General features: G+C 48.9%; 1 protein-coding gene across 9 annotated transcripts in view; it reads left to right on the top strand.

Annotated features, from left to right (window-relative positions):
* The first annotated feature begins 366 nt into the window (after nt 1–366).
* The window catches only part of NAV2 (neuron navigator 2), a 355,228-nt gene continuing 333,240 nt past the window's right edge, over nt 367–22,354 (top strand). For 8 of the 9 annotated variants that reach the window (XM_036426216.2, XM_036426215.2, XM_036426219.2 and 5 more), the window contains exon 1: nt 374–2,115. In XM_036426216.2, the coding sequence (XP_036282109.1) occupies nt 1,858–2,115 (258 nt within the window). In that variant the 5' untranslated portion in view covers nt 374–1,857. Of the gene's footprint in view, nt 2,116–22,354 lie in introns of all 9 variants that reach the window. The other variant, XR_004986047.2, reaches the window with a different exon arrangement.

Genomic DNA, 22,354 nt, shown 5'->3' with positions numbered 1-22,354 from the left:
CATTTAATCCAAACAGCAGCACAGTATGCGCATGAGGTCAAACCTCCTCCTCACTCCAAGTGAAAACAGAAGCTTTCTAAGGATGCATGTAAGATTAAAGAATGTGTCCAGTTTCAATCCAGGCAGTGCGCTCAACCACGAACCGCGAGGATTTCTGGCTGCCTGGATCATCCCTTTCAAATTCTCACATCCTTTTGAGTCAACGAGGAAACCAAACTGCAACTGAGAAGAGGGAAGAAATCCCAGGGGAATTAAAAGTAGAGGAACCTGTGGGGCCAGTGTGTCCAAGGCAAGGCCAGGGAGGGGCTCCTCCGTGAAATGCAGCAGGGATTAGCCTGAGCCAGCCAGGGCCACGGAGCCTCGCTGGCTTCCTCCGGACACTCTAATTACAGAGTCCCGGCAGATTTGCAAGGAGGAGCTGTTTCGGGGCGGGAAGCTTCCCTGGGTATTGTATTTGCCCATAAATACTTCAAATAGTTAAGTGAAATGTGCAGCCTTTGAAAACTGAAGAGGAAGCTATAGGGAGCACCCCCCACACACCCCTCCGGGAAGAGAAGAGAAATGGTTGGCTCGTTGTTCACGCGGGAGACGGGGAGCAGCCAGCTGGGGGGCCGCGGGGCCTCCTCGGGGCGCGACTCCGGAAGACTTAAACCGTTAAGGTGGCCAGAATAATTTGAAAAAAGAAAACAAAAACTTCCTCGAGCCGTGCCCGCCGGAGGGGGGACGGAGGCGGACGTTTGCGTTCGAAAGGGCTTTTTTCAAAAGTAGGTTCCAGGGCGCGCGGGGTGTGGGCCCGCGGGAGGCGCGCAGCCGGAGCCGTGCCGCCGAGGGGCCGCGGCCGGCTTTGTACTCGCGGCCAAGCGCGCCCCGGAGTTTCGGCCGCGGCCCCGGAGTTGAGGCCACGCCCCCTTTGCAGTGCAAGCTGCGGCCGCTGATTGGCGCGCCGCGGACCAATGGGCGCGTCGGGGCGGCCCCGGCTGTCAGCCCGCGCCGCTGCCGCAGCCGCGGGGAAGCAGCCTGTCTTCCCCCGCGCGGAGCCCCGCAGCCGGCGCAACGTCCCCGGGAACTGCGGCAGCCGCTCGCCAGCGCAGCCCTGCCCAGCAGCGCGTCCCGGTGCCTGCGCCCCACGGCCCTTAATTTTGCTGCACGATAGCTCACGGAGCATGTGCAGACCCGCAGGCGTTGCGGTGCTATCTGTCCGGGGGGCTTCGGGGCGGTGGTGACTAACTGTCACGCCTAGAGAGACCTTTCGGGGCTCTCGCCGCGCCTCTGCGTCGCGGGTGTCACTGCGGTGCTCGCGATCAGGGAGGCAGCAGCTTCCTCTCGGTGGTCTTGAGACGCCTTGAGCTCCTTGAGCCCTCCCTCTCCTTCCTCCGCGGTTCCCGCCTTCCCTCGCCTCTCACACCCGCAGCCTCTCTCCCGGAGCGGGAGGCGTGCGTGCCCGCCGCTTCTCTTCCAAAGGGACCTCCTCACTTCGGAGATGCAGTGACACATTAATATGGGATTCCAAGCCTCGGGTTCCCAGGAGAAGAATCGCAAGCAGCAACAGTCCTTCACTGCCCAGAGCTCTTGAATACGCAAGGGGCGTAAGACCCGACTGCAGCATCCATCCATCCAGCCGGACCAGCGGAGCGCCTCTACCAGTCAGTCCTCCCAGCATTCCCGCACCCCGAAGGTGCGCTCGCTGGGTGGCTCCGAGCTCCCCGACCTCGGCTTTTTCTTCTTCCTCTTCCTCCACTGGTGGTGGGCGCCTCGCGGGCTGAGCCCGGCGCCGCTCTGCTGCCCGCGCTGCCTTTAGCGGTCGCCTCCGCTGCCGCTGCCAGGGACGTGCTGGGAAAACCGAAGCCCCGGGAGAAGATGCCGGCCATTCTGGTTGCCTCCAAAATGAAGTCGGGGCTGCCCAAACCCGTGCACAGCGCCGCGCCCATCCTGCACGTGCCCCCAGCCCGGGCCGGCCCCCAGCCCTGCTACCTCAAGTTGGGAAGCAAGGTGGAGGTGAGCAAGACCGTCTTTCCCAGCCAGATCCCGCTGAAAGCACACGGGCTGCAGGAGCCGGCGGGGGAGGGGCTGCCGCTGCGGAAGAGCGGCTCCGTGGAGAACGGGTTTGATACCCAGGTGAGAGGCCGTGTTCGAGGGTGGGTGGTGGTGTTGGGGGGGGGGGTGAATACTTTTTGGGGGGGTTGGCATGGCTGGATGGGGGAAAAGGATTGCTCTGTGGGCGGAGAAGCGAACCATTCCATTAAGGCCGGCAGGTTGGAGGGGGGATGCGCCAGGAGAGTGGGCTGGCTGGTGGGTGTGGCCCGGGTTTGCCTTAAGGATCTATACCAGACCAGGTTACCCGCCCGCCTGAGGCTTCCTTTGGGGGTGCGGGTCGGGGTGGGGCGCGGCCAGGTGTTCTCTAAAAAACGTATGCAGCCCTGAAAACAGGTCCTGCATGTTGAGGGCTTGACCCCTCTTCCACACACACACACACACACACACACACACACACACCGCTCCCCAAGCAGCATGGCCTCTGTCTGTCAGTTCTGGAGTGATTTCTATCATTGACAAGGCATGACCAGAGGCCTCCTTGGGCTCCACGCCCCCCCTAGCTGCAAAGTCTGAGGGTGGCAGTGAACCTGTTCTCTGGGCTTGAAGATGACTCGCCCTTCGGCATCCTTTGGACAGACAGAAGTCGGGGCTTGGTGCTGGGACTGCAGTAGGAGGAGTGCCTGGTGACCCGGCCGAGGCAGCCAGCTGGAGACTCCTAGCCTCTTGGCTGGCTGTGGCGGTGGAGGTGGTGGAGGTGGGGGTGGCTGCTCAGAATGGCGGCCCAAAGCTAAGCCCCTCCTTCCTGGTGCTGGTATCCCGGGTAACTGGGGTTGGGGGTGAGGGGTGGCTGGAGGAGAATTGGTGACTTCTACCTTTCCAGACTGAACTCACATCACCCAATTCGGCTGGGTGACAGGCCCTCGCCATTCAATCTCTTTTAAGGAAATCAGCAAGGGCCAATCCGGTTCTCTTGGCCTCCAGCCCTCCCTGCTGTTTTTTCTTCCCTCTTCTGGTACGAGGGAGCAGGGGCACGCTGTATTTTCTTGGCAGCCAGTCATCAGGGACTTTTGGGGACAGGCCTACTTGACGGATATGACTGTCCTGGTCAGGAGAGACAGGAAGCCAGAAGGGGAGACAGTGTGGGGCTGGGTGTCAGGGAAGTGGCAACAGACCAGCTGACCTTTTTGGCACTTCAGTCTCTGCTGACACTGTCTCCACCTTCTCCTGAGCTTTCTCTGATCAGAGGCTAGAACTCAACACATTCCTAGCCTTTCTGATGGAGGAACTGGAGCTGGAAGCTAATTGTAAGCAGACTTTTCAGAGCTTTGGGCTGGAGGAGGCCCTCAAAGCAGAGTAAGCTCCCACACCAGGCTGATAAGCATGACCCTAGCTGCTGCACTTGCTAAAGGTTTTTGGAAGCTGACAGGGTTGAGTGATGGCGTGTGGGAGGAAGGCAAGATTTCCCCCAGTGCTCCTCCAGCGGGTCTCTGCTCAGGTTTTGTGTTCTGCTCTGTTTTCCTGCTGTTGGCCACAGGATTTGTCCAGCGAGCTCTGAAATGGGAATGAACTCACGGGCACATTCTGTCAGAGTCCCTGTCTCCTCCCCTCACCCACCCTCCCCCTTCATCCTTGGAGGTGAGGCTTGTGGTGTGCTGTGGGCTGTATGTGGGAGGCCGGAGCAATGTGATACATCCAGCTTGATGATGGGACCTGAGGAATGAGAGGGAAAGTAGATACTGGGGTTAATTGTTCACACCTAGACAGCTGTTTTGCCTTCACCCACTTGACCCTTTATTGAACATTGTTGGAGGACTTGCACTGGGAAGGCTCTGGAAAGGTGATTCATCGCTCCCTAGCCTGGAAAAAAAAAAAAAAAAAAAAAAAAAAAAAAGGTTCTGCAGCTGGCATGGTCTCATCCCTCAAGGTTTTACTTCCCTCTCACCCTCCCCTTTGGTACACAGTTCCCAGAATGCCCCACTCTACCTTGCCTTCCCTCGGTGGGATCTTGTTCACTGACCATGAAGGTGGTTTAGATGGACTGCTAAGAAAATTGGCCTCTTTTTGGTGGGCTATCCTGGTTTTTACCAACTGGCCCTTTCCTTATGTGTCTGGGATTCCTGGGGGCTCTTCTCTGTGGCAAGTGGAAGATCCTTGATCTCACTGCACCACCCTGGCGTCAAAGTAACCTTGGCAAAAGGGATTTTTCCCTTCTTTGGACCCAGCTACCGCCCGGTCTGCCTGACACGGTGCCTATTCACCATATAGGAAAGCCTCTCCATTATGGCTAAAGGACTGTGTCTGGTAGACTCCAGTGCAATAGTTATCACTAGAAGATACCGTAAAATGGTAAGTTAAATTGCAAATTATATCTTGAGGTCTCTGAGCCCCATTTTATTTAGGGCAGAAGGCTGGGTTGTATAGTGATCAATAGCACAGGTTTTAAAGACAGGCAGAGCCGAAACCGGTATGGCTCAGTGGATAGAGCATCGGCCTGTGGACTGAAAGGTCCCGGTTCAATTCCTGTCAAGGGCATGTACCTTGGTTGCAGGCACATCCCCAGTGTGGGGTGTGCAAGACGCAGCTGATCGATGATTCTCTCTCATCGATGTTTCTAACTCTCTATCCTTCTCTCTTCCTCTCTGAAAAAAAAAATCAATAAAATATTAAAAAAAATAAATAAAGACAGGTATATATCCATGGTTTCCTATCTCTGCCATGTAATAATAACTGGGTGACCTAGTCAATTAACCTAACTGGGCCACCCTCAGTGTTCCCGTCTGTAAAAATGGGCATAAACAACCACACAAATGGTGAGAATTAAGAAAAATAACATATGTGAAGTGTTTAGCCCAGTGTCTAGCAAATAAGGAGCACAATAAAATCAGCTATTGAAGAGATAGGGCATGTAGGCATAGCCTATTCTCTTAAGCCCATGAGAAAGTATCATTTGGTTCACAAGGATTTTCAGAGCATCAATCACCTGCCTAGTACAACAGGCACAATAGGAAGATGAGGGAAGGGAAGGACTACTTGTTGTGGGCCTGATGTGCCAGGCTTTTTACATATTATCTCATTTCATCCTTACAGTAACATTTAAAGCAGATATAGCCTTTTTATAACAATAATTTCCTATAACAATAATATATATATATATAAAGAGCCAGGGTCCATAATGTCCAAAACAACTGAACAGATGACCGAATACCAGAAGTCAGTCAGAGGAGGCTGTGGATCAGGCCCAGAGAGAGAAGCTGGGTCTGATCCACAGCCTCTGTGGCAACTGTTGATCACCCCTTGCCTCTCTTTTTCTTTGGGCCTCACCAGCAGCTATGGGGGCTGCTGATCAGCCCTGCCTCTCTGATCAGGCTTAGAGATAGGCCTGGAAATTCTGACTGGCATAGAAGCCAACCAATCAGAACCAAATCAGGGTGAACTGCGAGAAGCCAATAGCTGCCTAAGAGATGGAGCTCCTTATGCTGACTGGCATAGAAACTGACCAATCAGAACCTAATCTGGGTGAGCTGCAAAGGTAGAACCTAAGGTGAGGCTGAGGAGGGGTTTTAAAGGCAACACTTGTTTGGTGTAAGGTATAAGAAAGCAGTTCAATTTTTTAATGACCAGTTTAGCAATTTAGTGCATATGGCTGGCTCTCAGTCCAGATAGGAATTATGTATTTTTGTCTGCCAAGAGCATTGCCTCCTGCTGAAAAAGGCTTTTCTCCCCATTTAAGCAATCCTATCCTATATAATCTATCTATACTAATAAAAGGGTAATATGCTAATTAGACCGGATATCCAGCTTCCTTCTGGACAAAGCCATGATGGTGGGGGCCAAGGCAGAGGCAGTTATGGGTGATCAGGCCAGCAGAGGAGGGCAGTTGGGGGCGAGATCAGGCCAACAGGGGGTTAGGGGCAATCAGGCTGGCAGGGGAGGGCAGTTAGGGGTGATCAGGCAGGCAGGCAGGTGAGTGGTTAGGAGCCAGCAGTTCCAGATTGTGAGAGGGATGTCCGACTGCCAGTTTAGGCCTAAATCGGCAGTCAGACATCTCCCAAGGGGTCTCCAATTGGAGAGGTTCAGGCTGGGCTGAGACAACCTCCCCTCCCCCCATGCACGAATTTCATGCACTGGGCCACTAGTAAGGCAAATCATTACATAGCATTGCCTATATGTCAGGAATTGTTCTAAAGGTATTACATAAAATACCTCTTTTGATTCTTACAACAACCCAATGAGATAAATGAGGAAACTTATGAGGAAACTGAGGCAAAGTCTGGGTTAATGACCTTGTGTGTAGCAGAAGTTGAATTAGGACCTTGACAGTCTGACTGTGAACTCCATGCCCTTAACCCATGATACTGCACAGAGATAACCACAGAGACTTCCTGATTTCTTTCAGGCCCTGATTTATAAGACCACTGCTCTAACCATTGAGCAACTAGAGTAAGTGAGGCTCAGCGAGGTGGAGTCACTTGCTTAAGGTCATCCTGCCCCGGTGTGGTACAGCAGGGATTCCAGCTCAGGTTGTTCTGGCTTTAAGGCCAGTGGTCTTTCCACTCTCTGTAGCTGCCTCCTTCAGCTGTTCAGCAGATGAACAGGGTAAATAAAACGTGGCTGGGCCTTGGGGATTTTATAGTCTTAGTTGGGAGGCATAACTGATGTACCAAGGGCAACAGGACAAATCAGACAGGGCTGAAAGGTATGTCTGGGCTTCAAAGGAAGAGAAGGGCCCTGGTGGCTGGAAAAGTCCAGAGGGCCTCATGGAGGAGGCAGGAGGTGGGTGGGCTGCAGTGATAGGCAGGAATGGCATGGCTGGGTGGGGAAGAGGTGAGGTGGGCATGACAGGGAAGGATGAGGAGAAGGGCCACACAGTGGTGCAGAGCAGGAATTGATGTCACCACAGGGGAGCTGCATCTTCATGGAGTAGGTAATTGCTCCATATCTAATATCTTCTTTTTAAAAAAGAATATCTAGTATCTTCTTTTTTAAAAAGATATATATTTTTATTGATTTCAGAGACAAAGGGAGAGGGAGACAGAGATAGAAACATCAGTGATGAGAGAATCATTAATTGGCTGCCTCCTGCATGCCCCACACTGGAGATCGAGGCCACAATCGGGAATGTACTCTGACCTGGATTCAAACCCCAATCACCCGTTTCATAGGTTCATACTCAACGAATTGAGCCACGCTGACTGGGCCTAGTATCTTCTTTATAAAAGGTGATGAGAAAAGAATAAAGTCTTCACACAGCTGAAAAACTGGATTTGCATGCTGGCTTCCTGGTGGATAGTAATTCTGAGCATGCAAGGCGGTTATGAGAAGCTGGGGAGATGGTGTCCATAAAATACCCAGTTCATAACAGACCCTTGGGAAATGATAGTGGTGATTATTATTAGCTTGGGATTCAAACTATTCAACAGGGTAGTTATAGGGGAAAGGAGGCCATTCTCATGGCTTCTTTTATTATGCAGCAACTCACCTCAGCCAGTGACAGCCCATTTTCCCTAAGCCTGCTCTCCATCTCCATGAAGTATGAAAAGATCTAACATAGCCAACAAGCCAGAAAATAGCTCCAAGGTGCAGCCCCACTGTCAACTCCCCAAGCCCCTCACCTTGAATCTCTCCCACAACTTGCGGCTGGGTCTTGACCCTCTGTGGGGGAGGGGACTGTGTTCTGCAGCAGCACATCCTCCCAAGTTCCCTTCCTGGTGCTGGGATACCTGGGCCTTCCCCCAAGAATGAACATTGTATAGCATTTGCTCTGTAACACGGTGTATAAATTACGACCATTTACAAATAATTGTTTTAGAGATTGGCTGTGTGTTGGTTCAGAAACCTTGTCAACCTTCAGATAAGGAATGCTCATCAGGTATTTGAGGAGAGGTTAGCCTATTTTTTTAGAAGCAGTTGTAAAATATATATATATATGATTTTAGGAGCCTGGTGCTCAACTTGCAATTCGTTTCTTTAAAAATGTAATTAGAAGTGATTGAAATTCTCTGTGGGTGTCTTAGATGTTTAAAAAGAAAGTTCAGGCAAGGCCCCTGGGAAGAGCATTCAGCTCCAAGCTTACAACCTGTTGCAACTTTACCCCATTGTGTTTTGATTAGAATCCGTGCTCCAGCATCAAAGTTGATTATGGATTTGATTAGTGCATTTTTTTGCTATTGTGTTATTCCCTTTCTTCTCTTTCTCAGTTCTTGGAGGGGAATGTGTAGCATGGTTATCTGCCAACATGCAATAATGTTTATAGTTCACATATTATTGTTTATTCCCTGGGTTAATTTTCTGAAGACACTTTAAGGGTGGAACTGGTGGCTTATTTAGTGTATCATTAGAAATGTGTGTGTGTATATATATATATATATATATATATATATACACACACACACTTTCTGTATATGTGTATATACACACACATATACAAATATATACACATGGAACAGCTTAAAGTAATAAGCACATGTAAGTACACACACATCAAAGACCAGGCTGGAGGAATTATAGCCCGATTTCCAACTCTCAGAAGAGTTAGATTTGCTTCCCACTTCTCACACTCTTTTTCTCGGTGACCAAGATTGAAGCACCAAATGTTGGTGTCCATTTTATTTACTTATAAGACATAAGAGACATAGCCTTGAGAGAGGTGTTTTAATTAGGCTTTGGTGATGCTCCTGAAGCCAGTCTTGAAAAAGCCAAACCACTTAGTGAGATGTTGGCTGAAGGTCAGAGATTTCTTATTTCTTAGAATCAGCCTCAGCAGCAGGGAAGGCAGTGTTTGTGGAGCATCTGCTATGTGCCCAGTAGTCTGTGGTGTATTTATAATTCAATTTGAGACACACGAAAGTAGGTAAAATGTAAAACAGTCTATGGATTCTATAGGAGGAAGCCAAGCTTTTGGTAAAATATTTCACACTTAAATGTCAGTGTCTTCATCCAGAAATATTGATGCTCATAGATTAGCTATGAGGGTTCAGTGAGATAATAGAGATAATACAAGTAGCCTGCTGAGCACTGTGCCTGCCATGTACTAAGCAAGGAATAGGTATTGCCTATTTCTATTACCAAAGATCACTGCCAAGTTTGGAAACTATTCCTCATTCCAAGTTCATGTTCTTTCCACCCTACTTCTCTGCCTCCCAAGTGCACGGTTGGTTACATGAAAGGACAGATGCCTTGCTCTGTGAAAGCAGAGAGCATAGCAGGGCTTTGGTTAGATGAATGAGGAGTGAGAGTAAATGAAGGGCAATCTCCTCCAATGGAGTCATATCCAGATTGTGAACTGCCACCTCTACATTTTGGTTCCAGAAATGCCATCTCTACGGCACTATCCACACTGAGGGATCTGCTGCAAACCAAATGTATAGGAAGGCACCTTTGTACACCCAGTCTGAGCTGGCACAGTGGAGGTGATCACACCAATGACCCTGCCCAAGGCCAAGAGTGGAACAGTCCCACTGACTGGACTTTTTGAATGGTTCCTTATTTTTCTGAGGGCAGAAGGGGAGCCCTCTTTTTCCATGCCTGGCCTGATGGTGGTGGGAGCTAGACCTTGTGGTCAGTTTGGTTATTAAGGTGCCTCTAGGCATGGCCAGCTGCCCAGTGGTTTTACCAATAGCCATAGGGCCTATTTCAATAGCAACTCTGTCTTTTCTTTTTCAATGGTGACTCGGCCACATTGTTCAAGGAGATGGACAATGTGTTTCTAAAATGTCTTGGGCAGAATGGGCCATGTGATTTTGAGAACAAAACTGGGTCACACTTTGTGCTTCAGTCCACATATGACAATGGTGAGTGACACATAAGTTTTTGCAGGAACCCTAGTCTCCCGCTCAGAACCCAAAGAATGGCTCATGGTTTAGTGCTTCCTTTCCCAAGGAAAAACAGACCCTCTCTTGTTTTTGCGAACAATAGCCCCACAGCCTCAGAATATTCTGTCTCCCCTTCCAAGTGAAACCTTAATACCTTCCGTGAATTTTGGGTTGTTCCAACCCCTCTGTCTTGGTGAGACAGAAGATAGAAATAGGGGTTTGGTCAAAATAATTCTGAGCCTACCAGAGATCTTTGGGGGCCTTTGAACAAAATCAGTTACTCATGGCAATATGACACAATAAAAATAATGGTCATAATGGTCATTGACACTGAACATAACTTCAGTCTTAGCATAAGCAGAATGCATAACAACAGAAATGTATAATTTCATTTAATCCTCACAATATCCCATGAGGTAGATGCTACTTCCTGAAGAGAAATAGAAGTGACAGCTCTGGAAGTCAGTTTAGAGAGTGAAAGAGAAAGGAAAGACATCAATTGGTTGCCTCCTGCACGCACCTGCAACTAAAGTACGTGCCCTTGACTGGAATTGAACCTAGGACCCTTCAGTTCCTGAGCCTACGCTCTATCCACTGAACCAAACTGGCTAGGGCTCTAGTTGTCTCTTTTGACATTTTGCTGTGCCACCTTCAATAAGTCACATTGTCTTTTGAGCTTCAGTTACCTCATCTATAAAAGAGACAGGATAATACCTACTCTGCCACTTTTGAAGAGTTATTGTGAAGCTTAATAGAGGCAGTTATTATGAACAATGCACTGGTTTAAGCATCTTACACCCTAGGAAACCAAGGCTGAGAGAGTTTCAGCTACTTTTCCATCTAGCATAACTAGCAAAGTGACCGACCCAGGCATTGAATTCATATCTGTTTGATCCCCAAAGTCAAGGTTCTTAACTAGCAAGTGTGATAGCACTTTGATAAAAATATTTGAAAAAGTATTATTAATACTGAATCAAAGTAAATTGCTGTAAAATTTCCATTGGCTGGATCCATATGCCACTTGGCTCCTCCTCTGTGCCCCAGAATTTAGGAATATTGAAAATATTCTTTCAGTATTAAATAAATGCTAGCTGCTTAATAATATCAGTTTACCTGATCTGGGATGTGTGAAATTCCAAGTTCTCTGAGGCCTCAAGTTTCACTAAGTGTTATCACTGCCTGTGATTTGCAGGGCTGGTTTTAGACAGAGGAAAGGGAAAATAGGGAATTGGATCAAAATCATTTGTTGGCAAGAGGAAGCAATCAGATAAATTCAGATTATGGATCACTCCTTAATACAACAGATCTTCAAAACAGTCAGTGTCATGAGAGACAAAACATTTTAAATGGCAGGTAACGGACCATTCCAGAAAATGAGGCCAAAGACCTTAATAACCAAACCCAATGAGAACTCCTTGACTGAGTCCTGGATGAGGAAAACTATAAGTGCTAGGAAGGTCATTTTGGAGACAAGAGGAGATATTTGAACGTAGATTGCATATTAGATGGTATTATTCCATTGATCTTAGTGGTACTGGGGTTAGGTAAGAAAATGTCCTTGTGCCAGGGAGATACATGCTGAAATATTTAGAGGTGACTTGTCTTGTCAGCAACTAACTCTCAAATGGTTCAGGAAAAAGAAGAGTGAGTGTATTTGCAGAAAGAAGGAGCAAGCAAATGTTGTAAAATGTTAATATGTATAATTCTCTCAACTTTCCTATGTGTGTGTGGAGTTTTCACAATAAAATGTTGGAAAATAAAACCAGACTTTTAAATTAGCAATCCCCTGGACATCTACTGTGTACCCATGAGAATGTACACATCCAATTTAAGATTTTTAAATTAGCAATCCCCTTGACATCTACTGTATGTGTGTGTGTGTGTGTGTGTGTGTGTGTGTGTGTGTTCACTCATTTACAATTAATAGCCTAGCCAAGTTCATTTCACTAGGTTTAGGATCAGGATTCCTTATTTCCTTCCTGCTTAATTCCTTGTTCTTTCACGAGAATGGTTGCTGATATTTTATGGAAATCATAATATCCATTTTGACTTGGTAATCTCTTGTAAAATTCTAAGGAAGTTCTCACTCCTGTGGCTGCTGTCCCCCAGGTCACCCCTGTGCTGCTGGGCCTGGCGGGATCCATGTGCGGAACAGCTGGCAGGACCTCTTTCCTGTCCTGCCACGGGCTGCCGGGCTACAGCTCTGCAGACAGTCCCCGTTTCACGCTGCTTTGCTTTGATTCTTTTCAGACCTGCAAGTGACGCATGTTCACCTCAAAATGTGTGGGCTGCAAGTGTCCCGGAGCTGTCAGACTTTCCGGTGTGCTACCTTTGGTTGTAAATTGTCTCTGGACGGAGAAAGGCAAGCCCTAGAAAGAAAAGTGCCATTTGGGTGACAAAACTAGATTTAGAATAACCAGGCTTACCTGGGACGTCTATGTGATCTATGCCTCAAAGACTTCGGACCTCTGAGCCAGTGTAGACCTCGGAGGCCATCTGTTCCCACAGGTTCTTTGTGCGGATGGGGAGACCATGGCCCAAGGGGAGGCATGCCCAGGGTTCTTTCCAGCTCACTCCTGGGGATCAGATGTTCTGCTCTAATGGGCCCCGATGGTTTGAAGAATTGGAAACAGCCTTGAGCTATGTTCTTTATCTCTTCCTTCTACCTCCTAGTTAAGTATTCTTGATTTCTTCTTATTGGACAGCTTTTACATTTGGCTCAATGAATCAGAAAGCCAGAACCTCTTTGTGGCTGGTATAATGGTGGCAACAGATCACCACTGAATGCCTCCCATGGGCCAAACACTTGGAGCATATGTCTCATTTAAACCTCACAACCAGGTGATGAGACTGGTTGCATTCCATCCATTGTAGATATGAAGCCCTGAGAAGGTCAGAAACTTGACCAAGACTGCCTGGTCAGTACTGGAACTCTTTGATTTTGTGTTCATGCTTTTTCTGCCCAGTCTCTTAGGCACCCTCCACTCAGGAAGTCAGAAAGACCCAGATTAAAACCCTACCTCCTCATTTATTTGCTAAGTTTCCCAGTGCTGGTGTAGGGCCTGGACACAGTAGGCACTCAGGAAATAGCTGTTGGGCTGCAGCTTGAACTAGTCAGCCCTGCCAAACCTCAGTTTCCTCAGGGAGAGTACAGCACTTCATTGGGTCATGTGGCTTAGGGCAGTTAGTGTGTATACGTGTGCCTGGCGTGGAACAGATACAATCAACATTACTTGCTGAGCACTTACTATGCACTGGGTACTCTTTTTAAGCATTTTATATGGATTTTCCCATCTCATTATCACAAAAGCAGTCACCTTTGAGGTAGGCAAGTTTGTTCCAGTCTCCATTTTACAGGTAAAGCAAGGCATGAAGAGCATAAGAGCTTGCCTAAGGTCACCCACCTGTAGGTGGAGGAGCCAGGCCTGCAGAGCCTGCCTCCTTGCCCACTGTGTGGTCCTCCCTCTGTGCTGCTTCTCATTGGACCCCGACCTCGTTGAGGGTGGGGAGGAGAGACAGAGACAATTGAGGACACAGAGGAAATCTTGTTTAAGGTTCTTCTGCCTGAGAGAAAACCCAGCTGAGACTTGCCTCCTCCAGCAGCCTGGGCTCTGTCCTGTGTCAGGTGCTGCCTCTCTCCTGAGAAAGGACCCCCACGCTGGAGATGGTCACCGGGAATCAGGGACTCCCAACGGCCCGGTGGACTGTGTGCTTTCCCCTTTGGTTCCTGCGTCTCACTAATTTGGAATCATTTCTTCTCTGCATCACAGAGCAAAGTCCAATATAAATTTGAACTGGCCCCTAAAAATGTTTACCTGGATAAAAATATGCCAGCTTCATTATATTTTTAGCCACATTTAGATTCACAGTGTATGAATTGCCCACACTTGTGTATTCCGCATGAGCTGCTGGTACATTTTGTAACAGGAAGCTGCTGGTTTTCCATTCCAAAGAACTGGAATTTGGTCAGAAATTTGCCTTTTGCAAAAGCCAACTCTTGCCACATTCCACGGCTGTTTGGAAGACCGTCGCGTCACCTGGATTCGGAGGAAGCCGGCACAGGCGAGGCCAGGCTGGCCGGGCCGCCTGTTGTGTGCTCCAGGTCTGGTGCCTTCCAAGCGACCTCTGCCTGGCTCCCCCGGGCCCCCGCCATCTGCAGTGTGTTGCCTTTGGATTAGTGTATGGGCAGACAGGTTGCTTATTTTAGAACTGGAAGGAGCGGAGATGTATCAATAAAAGCAGGGAAGGAAAAATCCATTCAGTGGTTTTAAAATATCTCTCCCTTAATAGGACAGGTTATTTTTGTTTCTTAAAAATAACTGGTACTTTGCTCCTCGAAACAGAGCTGGAAAGAGAGGTGTGTACATTAGACTGGGAAAAGGAGAGGGCTGTAAAGGTGGCCTTTTGTTTCATCGCCCTGGCCCAGTCACACAAACCAGGTCACTTCTCTCAACCTCCCAGGCTTCTCAGGCTCTGGATTGGCAGACTTAGGGCCCAGCACTCAGTAAATATTTATTCTAAATATGAAGTGAATAAGTGACAGGGACTTGTACAAGATTCCAGGAAGAGCTGGGACTAGCATCCAGGTCTGAGTTCAGGTCAGGGCTCTTACTTATACAGTACTATTTCTCCAGACTTTTAAGGAATCCACCAAATGTCCCTTACGATGCTAATGGGTCAAAATGTCATCCCCTTAGTTTTGCTTCTTTCATGAGGGCTTCTAGTGCCAAGGGTGGGTGAGTGTCAGCGCAAAGTGGATGAGTCAGGTTGGCTGGGAAAAGGTAATATTTTTTTCTGCTCAGGGTGGGAACTACCCAAGGAGCAGACTATTATTTTGTCTGAGTTTAGAGCCAGTTCTGAGATGCTCCAGGATGTGGAGTTGAGACTTGGATTTGCCAACATGTACTGGCTTCATTTTTCTTTTCTTTTCTTTCTTCTTTTCTTTTTTCTTTCTTTCTTCTATCTCTTTTTTCCCCTTTCCTTCTTCTTTATTCTTTCCCCTGGTTACTTTTTGTGCTTTAAACCCTTGTTAATAAGAGTATGGTCTGTGGCCCAGCATTAATGGCATCACATGGAATTTTGTTAGGAATGCAGAACCATGGTCCTAGCTCCAAACCTTTGGAATCAGAATTTGCATAATTTTAAATCTTCACCTGAGGTTATGCTTTTATTAATTTGAGGGAAGGAGGGAGGGAAGGAGGGAGGGAGGGAGGGAGGGAGGGAGGGAGGGAGAGAGAGAGAGAGAGAGAGAGAGAGAGAGAGAGAGAGAGAGAGAGAGAGAGGTGAGAGAGGTGAGAGAGAAATATTGATCCATTGCTTCCAGTATGCTCCCTGACTGGGGATGGAACCCACAGCCTGGTATGTGCCCTGACCAGACATTGAACCTATGACCCTTTGAGCCACCCCTGTTATGGCTATGGTCAGAATCTTCATTTTAACAAGACTCCACAGACAATTCATAGGCAAATTAAAGTTTAAGAAATGAAGGAGCTTTTATGCTCTCACCCTTCAAAAGAAGTCTTTAAGAAAAACCGCCTTTCCACAAAGTACTCAGTGGCTACTTCTCTCTGGAGGCATAGACCTCATTGCATGGGAGGGATGGAAGAGCAACTCTAGAAGAGGGTATCATAAAGGAAACGTCTAGAAGACATGGCCACTCCGTTTCTTACACTGTTCTGCCTCATTCATCTGTGCACTTGGCTTTGTAGCTAATGTTTGGTCAGCCTGATGGGAGGCTGTATTCTGGTAACTGCAATAGGAAGAAAAATCTAGTCTTTAACCTGGGAGCTCAGGATTAGAGGACCTCAGCTCTCTGCTGTGCTGGGTGTGCTCTTGGCTGTTGGAGATGGCATCTTTCGGGAGCTAGAGGCAGTTCCATCCTAACCTTTCTCACAGATGGCTGTGAAATCCTTTCTAGCCCCTGTAGCAGATGCAAGACGCTGCTTTCCACAGTCTGAACAGAGCCCAACTCCCATGATCCTTTGCTTTTTGGAAATCTCCTTCCATTTCTCCTTGAATTGCAATTGGAAATTGCATTGCATGATTCCAGCTCATCATTGTGAAGGAGGCAGGATGCATCCTGGGGCACCAAGAGGAGGGATTCGTTAAGTGGTGGTGCTGGGCTCTCCATCCTGCTTCGGAAAGCTCCCTCAGGAGGCAGATGCTGTGCAAGTCTAATCGGTCTGCCTGCTGAGGCATTCCTTTCAGTCATGCTGCAGTCGTGTGTTGATTTGGGGAAAGCCCGTTGATAAAAGTGGAGCAGACTAAGCTCCCGAATCAGGCTTTTGGTGAAATTATTGTCTCAGGCTGATATAGGAGCCTTTTCACCTTGTTCTGTGTAAACCAGGGCTATTTAAAAGCCGCTCCCATGATCACTGGTGCCATGGAAACCTCCTGTCCTGTGCACACCCCTGTCTCAATCAGGCATGGGCCATCACAGGTGGAAGAGGGGGCCTTGGTGGCCTCACTGAGAGTCTGCCGGAGGAGAAGGAAGAAAGGTGGCAGAGGGAGTAGAAAGGGGCTTTCTGCCACCTCCCCCAGCTCCCCTACACTTGCCTCATTTAACCCCATCCAAGCCACCTGGAGGAGGGACTTCCTCAGCCACACTCAAGTTCAGTTGTGGCCCTAAGTGGGGACAGGAAAGCTGCCCTGTGACTGGAAGGTGATTAGCCTAATACCAATAACTTCTTTGTGTGTATATGCATTCAAGTATGTGTGTGAACCTCTGTGTGAGCGTGTGTGTGTGTGTGTGTGTGTGTGTGTGTGTGTGTGTGTCCATATACCTCGAGAGGCTGAAGAAAACCCATTTTGACCACTGGGAGCACCGCAACATGTGAGGCAGCATGGGGAGGTTGAAAGAGCACTGTTCCTGGGATCAAGAAACGTGAGTTCTCTTTCCAGACATTGCTTTCACCAGTGGCATGACCCGGGCACATGTCCAGTAGTCCTTTGCCAGGAGCCTGTGGAGTTGTCAAAACAGCACACATGCCCAGCTGTCTCCCTGACAGAAAAAGGCCTGGGGGGAGGCTTCAGCATCTCTATTTCTTAGGGCTCTGAGGGGTTTCTGTTGCAGACTTGGGGGAAATTTCCTGGATTTGAGACCAGCCCCCCTTAGAGTAATCAGGGTAATGGAAATGGTCATGCAGACCAGAGTTTGGATTTAGCTCTGCCCACTGGATGTGAGGCCTTAAGCAAGTTGCTAAACTTGCCCGTGGGTCTTCACCTGCTCTAGAGGCATGAAAGTGTCCTCACGGGGCTGCTCTGAGCACCAAACACTGTGCTATGCATGAAGCAGGGAGCCTGGCATTGTGACACGTCCTCCATAAGTGTTAGGTCTCAGGTGTGCACTTGCGCACACGTGCGTGTGTGTGTGTGTGTGTGTGTGTGTGTGTATGTATGTATGCACATGCATGTGTGTATTTTCTGCTGTGCCCTAATATCTGGGTAGAAACCTCCTAAGAAAAGCCAAGGCGGAATGCAATCAAGAAATGAGATGGCAGTGCTCAATTATATTAGTGTAATTTGGCAATAGGGAAACCAATTAATTCATTCTTTCAGACAGTTAATAACAGGAGAGGGAGTGTGCAGAGAAAGGTCCTGTGGGGCCAGCGAGAGACTCCAAGCATGCATCTCTTCCTCCACAGCAGTGGTGTTTAAGCTTCACTGGGCATCAGCATTACCTGGGGGCTTGGTACATATGCAGAACCCTGGGCTCCAGCCTCAGAGTCTCTGGTTTTGCAGATCTGGATGAGGCCAAGCATGCATATTTTTGACAAGTATGACCAAGTGAGCAATCTGGCCCACAGTGAAAAATCAAATTGGAGGACTAAGAGGAGTGAGGAGCTAGGTGAGTCGGGCAGGCAAGAATGATATCCCTGGTAAAATAAGATGGGCTAAGGTTCAAATGCATGAGAGAACAGAGGGCAGCATATTTTGGATTCGGTATGCTGAGCAGATGGTAGAAGGGTCTGGTGGACAGGAAGGCCTGGCTTTCTCCCTGCTGCCAGGGGCGAGGGTTGCCATGTCTGGTGGGCATCACACCAGGATGTCAGCCCCAGGAAAGGGTTACCCAGGATTCTTGGTGAAGGGTAATGAACCCTGAGTATGTGCCCCTTTGTTCTTGGTTTAGGGTCTGAGCTGGCTGCCTTTAGCTTCCTGACAATGGCCCTGGAGTTCAGCATCAGCCTCCGCTCAATCAGAAATCAGGGCTTAGGAGCAACCTGGGGCGGGAGATTCCCGGAGTGTGAAGTGTATCTGAGACACTCAGGACCCCAGAATGGAGTGGCAGAAAGAGAGCCAGAGATAAAATGAGGACGTGTGTGTTTGAATGTTACTTATTATGGGCTGTGTGAACTGAGAGGGGCCTCAGCCAGAGTCCCAGGTCTTCAGGGGGCCCTGTGTACCCAGGATAAAGCCCGAAACAAGATATTTGTAAGCAATGGCCTTGGGATCAGCTGGTCCCGGAGAGCACATTTTCTGGGGCCCTCAGTGCACTGGGAAGAGCTATAGTTAAGAAGGAATAAAGGATAAGGGGACATTTATTCAGCACCTGAGTTCCATGCTCCCTGCTTAAATGATTTATCTCATTCAGCCTCCACCTGAGGGAGTAGACATCGTTAGTCTCATCTTACAGATGGAGAAAGAGAGGCCCAGAGAGGTAAAGCAACTTGTCTAATCCACACAACTAGGACTTGGCAAAGCCTGAGCTTGAACTCACTCTGGCTCTGACAATCATCCTCAGTTCCTCAGTGAACGCAGGGGAGGCCTTGCTGCTCCACCCTCAAGCCCAGGCCCCTTGGACGCCCAGCTGTCCCAGGTGGGGCAGGGAGGGGCACAGTGTGGGCCGAATGCCCTGGAGTCCCGTGACGTGTGGGGCATTTCTGTGCCCTCTGTCAACAATCCAGCCTTCAGTAATCTTGGCCCGGCTGCTGGCTGCTCTCACCACAGCCAGACCCCCCACCCACACAGGCAAAGGCTGTGGCCAAGGGCACCCTGGAGGGGGTGGAGGAAGTGCCCTCCAGAGGGGTCTGTCCCAAAGCCCCTGAATGGCCCCATTGAGGCACTGGGCAGGATGACAATGGGCCTGTTGGGGTCCTGGGTCTGGTCCACGGAGGAGAGAGGCCCAGGGCTGGGCAGGCAGTCCTGGCTGGGAGGCCAGACGCCGACTTCCAGGGCCGGGAGCCAGCGCCTCTGACGTGTGCTGCAATGCCAGCTCTGCTTCATGGGAGCAGCTGGGCCAGCTCCACATTCCTCCCCATGCCAGCAAGCAGCATGAACCTGCTCCCCAGGCCACAGGCGGCTCCTCCTGCCTGAGGCTCCTTCTGGCTCCTTGGAGGACTTTCCACTCACAGGGACTCTGGTTGGCCCTTCCCAGTGTCCCCTTGGTCCTTAGGGACATTCTTCCCAACCCATTTGGAGAAATAACTCCTCCCCCACCCCCAACAACTTAGGGTGCCTACAGTGGGTTTGCCAGATAAAAAGCAGGGTGCCCAGTTCAATTTGAATTTTATGTAAATAACAAAGAACTTAAAAATTATATTTATGTTTTGAACAAACACTCATAAATGATAAGGACTGAACCAAGATATGGACCCATTTGATGTATCATGGGACACATTGAAATTTAAAAGTTATCGGTTGCCCTAACCGGTTTGGCTCAGTGGATAGAGTGTTGGCCTGCAGACTGAAAGGTCTCAGGTTCAATTCTGGTCAAGGGCATGTACCTTGGTTGTGGGCACAACTCCAGAAGGAGGTCTGCAGGAGGCAGCTGATTGATGTTTCTCTCTCATCGATGTTTCTAACTCGCTACCCCTCTCCCTTCCTCTCTGAAAAAAAAAAATCAATAAAATATATTTAAAAAAATAGAAGTTATTGGTTGCTTATCTGAAATTCAGATATAACTGGGAACCCTCTGTTTTGGGTTCTCAGATTGAGCTAAGGGAGCCATGATAAACACACATGTGGGGTCACTAGGACAAGCTAGGTTTTTCTTGATGCCGCCAAGGTGGGGGATGGGGCATGGAGGCTTCTCCTGGGCCCACTCTCCATCTCCTCTACTTCTCATACACAGAATTCTGGACATTGCATTAATAGGCACTTATTAATAGGCAGCTATTTTCCCATTGTTGTTATTGACCCCGCCTCCTTCCAGGACCTTCATCTTTCTCCCCAAGCCCTCACATGGAAAGGGAAGCTTTGAGGTGCAGTTTTAGTCGGTGACTCTACACTTACTGCAGATCACGTTGGTGATTTAATGGTGAATGAGCCAGATGTGATCTCTACCCTCAGAGGAGCCTACAGGCCAGACATGCAGTCAACAAAAGAACATCCAGGATCCAGCAAACCATAAACACTGTGGGCGGGTGGGGAATCTCAGAGGGGCTTGCTGAATCTCAAGAAGGTATCTCACAGCTACAAGAACAGATAAACACAAAGAAAAGGGGTCTGCGGTCAGGGCATCCAAGTTTCATGGGTAGTATAACTGAGCTGACTAGCTATGTGACCCTAGGCAAGTCATTTACCCTCTCTGGGCCTCAGTTTTCCTCATCTATAAAATGGGGACAATATTCTTTGCCTAGAGGTACCAGTGGAGGATTTTAAGTAAAATGAATGTGAACATGTACTACCAATATATGGTTCTAGATGGCAAATGTATAGGGGGTATGGGTTTGAAGGAGAGGGGAAGTACATGGGGGGAAGCAGAAACATTTGGGATCCATGCCCCTCTATACTAACCCTTTCAGCACACTGCCTCTAGTTACATCTCTGGGCATGATTTCGGTCTTTTTGTAGCATTCTCAGGTGAGTAACAGTGACTCCAGATATTTGGATGGTGTTTTACTATTTAAAAAGCATATTAAGAACATGGGTTGCAGATTTCAACAGGCCTGGGTTTAAGTTCTGTCTCTACTCTGTACCTTAGCTTCCTCCTTTGTAAAATGGAACCTCATGGGCGTGGTTGAGAGAATGAGACGAGACCAAGTCATACACAGCGTGAAGCCTGGCACATAGTGAGTGTGAGCAGCTACTAAGAGGGCCTTATTTGAGTTTCATAACAACCTTGAGAAGCAGTGGGCATCAGATGGAGAATGAACTGCAGAGCGGTAGGTAACCTGCCCAAAGAGGAACAGCCGGTGGGGTGGTTGTGGTGAATGGACATACATTCTGCTTCCCAGGAGGCCTTGGGTCACCAGCCTTCCGGGGGCTCTGCTTTGAGCTGACATCCCTCTGGCAACTAAGTTGGTACTGGGCTCTCCTTGACCGATTGTGGTCTGTCCAGATACCTGGGTGTCTCCGGAGATCTCCATATGCTTGTGTATGCCATCCCAGCCCTCCCAGCCTCCGGGGAGGTGGGGAGAAAGAACATCCTTTTAGGAATCTGAGGATCTGTGTGCCTTACAACACCCATTCTTCTTTGCTGGGCTTGGAGTCTGAGGCGTGGGCGATTTTATGATCCTCTTAAACCTTTTTTGTTAACCCATGCCCGCACAATTATGCTGTTGGCATGGATGCTAGTTTCATTGTCTTGAACACAAAAGCAGCTTTGAAAAGAGGGGGCGTGGGGCGGGCCTCTCACAGGAGATGGCAGACTTCAACTGACCAATCCTGTGGGAGCAGGTGGATTGAATTGCTCTTTTAGGCAGTATTCTGGTTTCTAGTAGAATAATCACCAATAACCATGATTGTTTATTGAAGGGAAAGGGCAGCAGCGAGCTAACCTTGACTGAGCACTTGCTGTGTGTGCAGCACTGTGATGGGGCTTTTTGCATAGCATCAGGTTAGTTCCTGACCACCCTCTGGGGGTTAGGTCTGAAATCCATTTTACAGATGAGCAAATTGAGCTGAAGAGGCTGGCTGATTTGTCCTAGGTCACGTGACCAGTAGCACCAGGGTAAAGAGGGAGGAAGGGTAGTAAGGCGGGAGGGAGGAAGAGGGGGAAGGAGGAAGAGAAAGAGAGAGATTTATTGTTCTACTTAGTTTTGCACTTATTGGTTGCTTCTTGTATGTGTCCTGACTGGACATCAAACCTGCAACCTTGGCGTATTAGGACTGAGCAACCTGGCTAGGGCTGGGGTTTTGAGCTCAAGAGCATTTGGCTCTGGAGCCCATGCCTTGCTATCACCCAAGCACCTAGGTCTGCATGCTTTAGAAGAGACCCAAGCAGCAGAAGGCATGTGCCTGCCTTCAAGGTTCCAGCTGAGGACACAAGATGCTCCGCCTACCACAGTGGCAGGCATTAAGCCACCAAGCACCGTTAGTGCCTGACCTCAGACCAGAGGACCGGCTTCTAGGGGAGACAGACCTCACCTCTCTCCTTACAGAGGACAAAGGATTTTGGCTACATGGAGGGAGGAAAGAGGGTTTCCCAGGACAGACTGAGCCTGGGCAAAGCCAACAGGCAGGAACGAACATGGAGATTGTGTAGTGAGAGATGACAGTGAGGAGACCCGCTTTGACCAACTCCATACTGAAGCTGATGCTGCAAGGCAGGCCCGAGGCTGGAGAATGAG

Source organism: Pipistrellus kuhlii, unplaced genomic scaffold (assembly GCF_014108245.1).
Source record: "Pipistrellus kuhlii isolate mPipKuh1 unplaced genomic scaffold, mPipKuh1.p scaffold_m20_p_9, whole genome shotgun sequence".
Classification (NCBI taxonomy): Eukaryota; Metazoa; Chordata; class Mammalia; order Chiroptera; family Vespertilionidae; genus Pipistrellus; species Pipistrellus kuhlii.
This window is presented reverse-complemented; position numbering and strand designations above follow the sequence as displayed.